Raw genomic sequence first — 9156 nt, 5'->3', positions numbered from 1 at the left:
CTGCAACCCCTCCTTCTTCCTCCCTTCTCCCCGAGTAGAAGGCATAATGCATCATCTTAGGAGGGAGCCCGCAGCGGCCTAATTTACCAGCCGGGGAGAAACAAAAGTGGACACTGGCCTGCTAATGAATGGATGAGCCTGACGTGTAAAATCAGAAAAGATTACAGACTGAGGGGCAGGCCTCCCAAATGGTCTTGCCAAACCAGCTGTTAAAATAAACCTTGTTGCCTCACCAGAATAATAATTCCCCTATACGAGGCTGGGTAAACAGAGTTTAAAGAGAAGATAGTCTTGTTTTTTTCCTTTAGACAAACTAAGAAAAAAAGAGACAAGAGAATCATATCATGATCAAATCTTGTGTCTCCTCCTTCCTGTTGCATGTTGACATCTGGACACTGAGGGGACTGTTGGACATACACCGCCTACGAGCAATAAATAAACAAAGGGGCGCCCGGCCTTGAAAAGCTGTACACCTGTGACCAGTGTGAAAGTAGCAGGCGCAGCACTGTTCATTAAAGAAGCCGGTCCTGACAGTGAGGCATTTAAGAGGCCATCAGGAGCGACAACTCGGCTGCTACCTTGGGAGCGGAGAGGGAAAGGCATCAAGGTGAGCAATGCAATTTCAGCTTGAATAATGGAGCGCTTTCCTCCGGTCTGACATTCATGTATTTCTCAGGCAGATTTGCCGTACAGACCAACAACACCTGTGAGCGCTTCAATGTTCAACAGGAAAAAATGGTTTACACAGGTTCACAATTTCTCTCTGCCTGGCTGCTGGTCTGCAGATAATCTCGCTCAAAGTGGTTCATGAATTAAAAATAGGACCAAATATGTCAAATCTAATGATATGAGCATTTCAATTTGGATGCCGGGGCGCTACAGGGATTACACACAGAAGACATTCCACTTCTGGATTTCATTCTTTTTCCAGTTTTTAAAAATAATCTTTCCACTTACTCTCACCTTTCGTTTGGATTCACCAGCCAGATTCCATTTTTCAGGGAGTTGCAGATGTAAACTGGTAATAACAGAGGATTAATTTACAAGGAGGCAAAATCCCCCGGTGAGACTTGTGGCCCAGAACAATAACGAGCACATAGTAAACAGAAATTTTGCCGTAAGCCAAAAGAGAATGCAGAGGCACCTTATCTACACACTAAAACACACAATGCACACTGATGCGTACACAATCACATGGGCACAAACACAACCACGCCCACACACACAGACACACAGACACACAGACACGCAGACACATACACGCAGACACAAAGGCAATGGTGGCACACTATCTTCCCCGAGCCAGTGTAACAACATATGTTTTCAGGTAATTAAAAGAAGATCCCAAGCGGTTAACATGGCATATTGAAATACAATGCACAGAGCAAATTACAATTCTGTGGTTAGTTGCACAAAGCCGGGTGCACAGGGTCACGTTGCCTTTAGTAAACTGTATGACGAGAATAGACGACAAGTATTTGTAGCTGCAGTCCGACCGCGGTTTAAACTTTTAATTAGATATGCTGTGATCAAAGCAATATGTTATATGTGAAACATGATAGTATGTGTTTGCTTTATGTTTGACAGCTAGAAGCAATTGTTTTTCAAGTGCAACAACATAAAGTACACTACTGACTGGTCACCAAAGAGTTTTAAGCAGTCATTACAGTTTTTTAGAGTTGCTAACACACTAAAATGACATAAGCACAATTATTTAAACTGACACACAGAGAGGAAAACCTCTTCTCAAGTCTCCAAAACTCTAAACACATTTTCTGCTTTACTGTTGTGCATATTTTGCATTGACTTTTTGGGTGAAAAATAAAAAATAACTGCAGCATGTGTGTGTATCTGCAAATATTTCTGTGCATGTGAACAATCTGAAGAATTTTCAACAATTTGAACTATTTTAGTATTATGGCAAATCTTACTAAAGAGGTTAGTGCTTTACAGTGTGTAGTTGGTGAGACATAAATCTGGTAATATGAATGGAGTGTGTGCCGTTTGGTGCAAAAGTTTGATTTTCATAATGGTATATGTAGTTTTGGTTGCAGTGCTTCATTTTGCAGGATATATGAGGTATTTTGCAGTTTGGGTGTGTGGTTGTGTGAATTGTGTTAAGTATTTTGATAAAACCAGGATAGTTTCCAAAATTGTGTTTAAGCAATTTAAAAAACTGTAATATGCAAAGTGTGTTTTCAGGGGTCGCTAGAACTGATTTTCTTTGAGCAGAACACATTTTGCAATCAACATTTTTCATAATAGCTTCTAAGGAAAAGACAAGGTTTCCTTTGCTTGTGATCATCAAAGCTGCAGATACTTGGATTTGTCAGTTTTGATCCTTCACTTGAAAAAGTCCAAGCTCTTGTATTTAACCTTGAAGAGGAGCACCATACTGTTCAACACCACCTTCTAGTAACGTACTTCCTCTGCACCTCTTTCATTTTTTCACAGTGAGAAGGATGTGAATCTTAAAGCAAGTTTGCACCTCTCAGTCTCAGGTGTTCAGAATCTGTCAAAAATAGCAATAGAGGAAGATTTCAAACTGAGAAGAAACCACAACTTTCTCTGCAAACTGTTTTTGTATATTTTTTCCTTTTCCTTAAACATGGTGTGTGCTGACTATGGCGTGGTAATAAAAAACTTGCAGTATTTGGGTCCACTTGACTTTTTCTGAGCGCCTGCATCTTTTTTCAATTCCAACGAGATCTGAACGCATGCTGACAGAAGCACGCAAACATGATTCACTAAGGGAAGACATTACGACTTAAAAACTCCATATGTGTCTTAACCCTGTGTTTGATGTCCACCTTCAGATGTCAGTCCTAATGTCACTCACCTTTTAAGCTCTCTTTTGGTTAGCAGCTCCTGAGGGAAATATCTGGCGCTTCCAGCTGCTAAATGTTGCTCGTTGTTCAACAGATAACTCTCTGTCTGTAGTGTAGGCTACAGGGTGTTTACAGTGGTGGATGAAGTACTGACATATTTTAGAGAAAACAAATGAATACCGCAGTGCGATTATTGAAGATAGAGCAAAAGTATTAGCATCAAACTATACATAAAGTACCAACAGTAGGCGTGTGTTTGTGAAAGGGTGAATGCTGACATACAGTATGTATGTAGGTAAAAGTGCTTTGAGTGGGCTTAAAGACTGGAAATTTGCTACATAGATGCAGTCCATTTACTGTTCACAAATCGGTGACAATTGTCCCTTCAAATGTGACAAATACATTTTTCGTCATGCATTGTTCCCATGGACTCTTAATGGACCATCTTTCCATGCAGCCTTAGGTCTCTGAGAGTTGTACAAGCATTAATGTATTCCATATGTCTCTGCGGAAACTCTCGGATTTTAGTTGAATTTAATTTTGAGTTGTACCCAGAATGCTCATCTCTGAGCTCAAATAACAAACAACCCCCACTCAACTGTTTCCTAAAATAAATTATGTACACTCCCTTTGGCTTCAGACACTGCGCTCTGCTGCCCAGAGTCTATACATGTAGGTGCCAGACACTGTTCAGGATTAGCTGGTGAGTCAAGTGTCCTGCTGCATTGCACCCAATACCGGTTTACAACAAGGTACTGGCTGCCATGTTGATGCAGGAGAACTAATCCATCCATCCATCTACCGGATGCATCAGTCCGTCTCTTTACCTTCAGAGTCTCCTGATGCTTTTACTGAGCATACAAAGCTGCATTTTACCCTCCTACTGTGTCTGAGGAAGCTTCCTTTTCCATCTGACAGACAGGTGATTCTCCTTTGAAGTGTTTTCTTCTCACTCACTGAGGAGGACGACAGAGAACCAGCCTCCCCCTCAAGACCCCATTAAAGCAAAACCCAGCGTCTGCAGGTTTGATATTCATCACCTGGGCAACCTCTGCCATCAACACATTTTATGCCACGTGAGAAGGATCACAGCTTATTAAAGTGGAAATAATGACTGCTCTACCTCCGGCATGAAATATTTAACAAGGACAAAGGAGATGTCTAGTAGGTGATTCATATCTATGTTGAAAGGAGAGAACGTGGACAATGGAGGATACACAGGAAGTGCAGTTGAACCTTGGCTCACCTGAGCGTAGAAAAGACTGACAGCACTTGGAGATGTTATCTTAATGGAAGCAGAAAGAGTGAAATGATCGAAGAGGGTGTTCTGAATTCATGTTTATTAGCATTAACAAAGATGTTGGTATAACAGCAAGCGACATCCTATATGTGCTTTCTCCTCCGTTCCCCTGTTGGCATTAGCAGTACACACAAAGCAGGTTTATGTATCCAGGTTTGATGTTTATGTGCTTAATTTTAACCATCATATCATTGTTATAATCTTCTCTTATTTGCAACTCAGAATGTATAGAGCTTCCCGTTTCTGGAAGTGAAATTATTGATGTATTTTTCCTCCTGCCTTGGGTAAATTAGCTTTTTTTTTTTGCCCTTTGGGAAAATCAGGGGAAAGGAGGCGAGTGAAAATGCTCTGCATCAAGTGTGATTGAATTGGATTTTACAAGATGAATTTCCAGGGACAAGAGTTTATCCCAATTACATTGCCAAGAGGTTTCAGTCCTGCTGCAGCCACTCTGGTCAACAGCAATTAGGGTCAGCTTTGAGTTATCAGGACCTGTCATTGTGAGGAGATGTTTACAATGTGTGCAGGAAGTAGATAAATACAACAGGCAGACATTTGCAGCAATAAAAAAAGCGGCTTGTGGTTTGGGCCAAGATTTCATGAAATTACAGATCTGACCGCCAAAACATGAGCAAAGCAAAACACAGCTGTCTTTTCCGTAGCCCACACATCTTTTAATCGGGCAGAACACAATACAGGCTGCAGAAGCTGCCTTTGGCTCTTTGTGTGGCTATCCATTTTCCTCACTCGCATATTTCTTTTCCTTGAAGGAGCCTGTATGATTTACTGATGTGTCTTTCATCTGAAGACCACACTTACTACAGACAGTGGCAATGAGACTGATGCCTGGCGAACAACGACGTGATATTTGGACTTACCTTCCCCAGACTGGGGCTCCACAGATATCTCAGGCTGAAAATGCAGAGACCCAAAACAAAGAAGACCAAAGCCAGAACCAGAGCCACACGCTGGTAGGTGTGGTAGTTGTCCTTCTTCTCTTTTCCCGCCTCAACCTGTAAACAATAGGGTTTGATATTATACATGGTATATAAATAAGGCTGTTTCTTGTAGCTATACTATAAAACTAGAGAGGAAGAGAGACAAAATCCACTTAGGGAGGAGCTAGAGGTGGTCTGGCCGGTATTAAAACAGAAGATTTGACCCAGGAGACCAATGCTTGTGTCTCGTGTGAAACCAGAAGTCTAACCCAGCTTATATTCAATCCATACCTTCAGTATTGCCCAAATACTTATACAATTACACCTTACAGCCTATTAAAGTTTAATTTGATTAAATAACTGATGACCATTGAAAGTTGATTCCCATCAGCGGAGAGCTTAACACAAATTAAAGCCACATAATTGAATGTTTGGTGAAATGTACCTCGGGAGTTGAGGCTGACTTTTCTTCAAAAGTGTTTAAATACATCAATTCATAGCCAATGAGAACATTTTCCAAAAGTCCAAGTATTGCTTTAATTTAACTTTTTATGTCTGAATTTGTAGTTCATATTTGCATTCTTATCATTATTGTTTTTCAAAAATCTAAAAACAGTTCATTAAGAGTTTTCATACAGTCTATGGTGCAAAGTCGATAAACCAATGACAACACGAATGACAAAATAACCCTCCCCATGCCAAGACCACTGAAGAAAAGACTGTACTAGTGCCACAGTAAGGTTACATTTATTAAACTTTTCTTTAAATTAAAACTCTGTAGTCAAATCCCAAAGCTCAAGGCCACAAATTAATAAAGACAGGCTTTTGTTCCAGCGAAGCTCCAGCAGGGAGAAATAAAAGCTTCTCATTCACACTGGACCACTTTTGAAGGTCTCGGAGGACAACAGAAAAGCAGATACGTAAAATAAAAAATGGAACCAAGCTCAATTAGCAAAATTGGTGTTGCTTATCTTCGTGTCTTTTAAAACGATGATAAAGCAGCTTTGGTTTTTCTATTGTGGCCGAGGCTGTTAAAGTAGTTAAGCTGCAGTAGATTGGGCATCACTTTAAAAGGCTGACTTCCTAAAATAATATGTAGGAATACTTTTTTAATAGTAGCTGTATTGTTTTTCCTGACTTTGGAATAATGTGGGATACTGTTGAAATAACTATCCAAAATAGTCGCATCCAATCCAAATAATTCCACATAGCCTTTTTACAATTCATAAACTAAAATATATGTGGCATGGCGTACAGGAGGAAATCTCATTTGTGCTAAGTGTGTTTAGTTTCTGATTGACTGATACCTTATGTCTTTAAGGAAGAACAGAGGACTCATTATTCCACAAAGACCCCTAAAGAAAAAACTTTTGCAGTGGATTACTTCCACATTTTACAAATATCAGAGACAGTAGCAACAAAAGCGTGAGGCACATGAAAGGGTTTTAAATTCCTAAGTCTTGATGAAAAAACAGAGTGCTACAATCAGAGAGCCAGAAATTCCTATCATTGTGAATCTTTCAGAGTAAAGGGGAAAAAAGAAAAAAACGGTGACTGAAATCCTCTGCTCTCCTGTGGCACATTGCATATGCAGTGGAAACTTAACTGGAGGACAAACCTCTCGCTCTGCCTGCGCTTTGAATTTTGAATACTCAGAGGAAGAATGTGGGATTGAGAGACAGACAGATGGACAGAAATAAAGGCAAGGATGGAGACAGAGTGAGCAGAGTGCATACAACTCGCCAACTAGTGTTTAAAGGTTTAGGAGTTCAGAATCAGCCAGGCAATTCCTCTCTGGCTTTGTGAGGAAAAGTGCCTGCAGCCCCCTGCTGTTATCATGAACGGAGGGAGCACCTCGTCGAGAAAACAACAGAAATAAGAACGTAGCATACATCCCTGCCAAGCAGAAGTGGCTGTTGTCACACTGGGATTTGCTCATATAAGTATTTGAAAACCTGTGAAAACTATTCTGACATTTGCAGCCACAGTTCATTACTTCGTCATCATCATTCTCCATCAATCATGGTGTGGTTACAAGTACCTGTTACAACACTGCCTTTTCTTTGATGGACATAATAAGAGCTTTTTATTCCAGTTAGCATTATAAGCAATATATATATATATATATAGAGAGATAATAATACTGTGCTTTTCCATACACTTACCCTTATTGCTCCATAGTTAAGAAGTTCTGCAACATTTGAAATATGAGTCATGGAAAAAGTTCACAGCCAAAAGTCCCTCCTCTTTTCTTAATAATAAAAAAAAAATCTTGGTGTACGTCTGAATGCTGTGGTTTGCATTTGAGGAGCAAGAATATTCTTTATATAAAGCAAATACAATAATTCAAGTGAGACTGAATATAATGGAAAGAAAGAAAGAAAGAAAGAAGAAAGAAAGCCAAGGTGAAAAGCCAAAATGAATTACTTTTGAGGATCCTCAGCTCAATGAGCAAGAGATCAAGCAGCAGCTCCTTTTTGATTAAAAAAATCGAACTTCTGACATATTTGACTTTTAGCTTACACTCAAATATCACAGGTTCCTCCACTTTTACTCTTGCTGCCACCTACTCTTTAATTTATAGAGCTGTAAAAGTTTAAGGGTGCTTCTATTTTTCTAACTTTGTAGTGATTTTAAAATGAGGCGCAGTATTCATAAAGACACCAAAAGTTGGAATTTATTTTATATAGGTCTTTTGCAATCAATATCAGTGCAATAAATCAAACTTAAAATGAAAAAAAATGGACTCACATCTTTCCACAGAATCTGTTGACTGCTGGATTTACTGCTTGCCTCCATGATGCAAGAGCACAGGAGGAATCTTTCCGACTTCTTAGCTAGGGAAAATACTCTGCGTGGCTGAGAGTCCAAGCTTCATACCAGTGCTGTAATTTGGGAGTGTGCTGAAGGGGAGGGAAGTTTCAGGTGGAGTGGAATTTCTGAAACATTTGTGATAGCCATTAAAAGCAAGGCAGATGTCCTCCCTCCTTCCTGCTCCCATTTCAAAGGTGGAAAACCACTGAGTGGATTCATTGAAAGATGAACCCTCTGTTGAATAAATGACATACTATACTTGGATAAAATATGCAGTAGTGATTCTCAACTTTCAGAAGAATCCTGCTTGGAGGACACAACGTTTGCATGTAAAAAGAAAAATCTGAAATACTTTATTCATCCCAAACTGGGAAAAAAGAAGTACATCGTACCCACAACGTGCAGATGCTGATATTTCAGTTATATTTTCTGAAGTATCAAAAACAGTTCAAGTGCCTGCTCTCTGCTTTGGTTCCCCAGTCAGTCAGTATGCACACTCAGCAACAAACAGGTACAGTAAACAAGAGCTGGGATGACTGAAGGGCAGCATAACGAAAGAGGCAGCCTTATAAAATGAAAATAATTTGCACTTGTGCACATACAGTATTAAACAAAGGAATGAGCCAAACAATGTTATCTGAGGACAGATGTCAGGGCAGGCTTTAGCACATAAAAACACTTGAATCGATGATAATGGTGTCTTATTTTATTGAAAACCACTTGAAATGATATCTTATACTCTTGTTAAAAACAAAATCTATGCAATTCATTTTAATAATGTAACTTGATGCTACAGTAGATGTCTCTTACTTCACTTTCTCAGTGTTCACACATCAGCGTCTGAAAATGTCTTCTTTCCAAACTTGTTGTAATGTCACAAAATCATGCTTGTACAGAAAACGGATGAATGAAAAAATGGACCTCTCATACGGGTACAAAATCTACAACTAAGTGTATTGACAATAGGCAAAAACACACATTTTTCACTGGAGCGGGGACTTTAAGGCATCTTGTTGGAACAGCTGTTGCCCGTAACAAACAGATAATGCAATAAAAGATATAAGGGCAACATCAAAACACAAGATTTAAAACTCTTTCTGTTTCTGTTTGTAAAAAGCTGGGACTTCATTGCCTCTCATTTTTTAAATGTTAAACAATACAGGAGTTAAATAATAACGTTGCAGTAATATTGGCACCCTCAGAACTTAGTACTATTAATATTTTTGGGAAATGTCACTGACTCGGGGAAGATCCTACCTGCAATTATTTTATCCTA

At 39.4% G+C, this 9156-nt stretch overlaps 1 protein-coding gene across 1 annotated transcript in view; it reads right to left on the bottom strand.

Annotated features, from left to right (window-relative positions):
- Positions 1–7985, bottom strand: part of tnmd (tenomodulin) — a 45915-nt gene extending 37930 nt beyond the window's left edge. Inside the window, exons 1-2 of the mRNA XM_063875834.1 lie at positions 7818–7985; positions 5007–5141 (exon numbers count right to left, since the gene is read on the bottom strand). Coding sequence (XP_063731904.1) covers positions 5007–5141; positions 7818–7865 — 183 coding nt within the window. The 5' untranslated portion in view covers positions 7866–7985. The remainder of the gene's footprint in view (positions 1–5006; positions 5142–7817) is intronic.
- Positions 7986–9156: the final 1171 nt, after the last annotated feature.

The sequence above is a fragment of the Eleginops maclovinus genome, chromosome 23 (assembly GCF_036324505.1).
Source record: "Eleginops maclovinus isolate JMC-PN-2008 ecotype Puerto Natales chromosome 23, JC_Emac_rtc_rv5, whole genome shotgun sequence".
In the NCBI taxonomy this organism is placed as follows: domain Eukaryota; kingdom Metazoa; phylum Chordata; class Actinopteri; order Perciformes; family Eleginopidae; genus Eleginops; species Eleginops maclovinus.
Note: the sequence above shows the minus strand (reverse complement) of the source record. Positions and strands in the feature narration are given on the sequence as shown.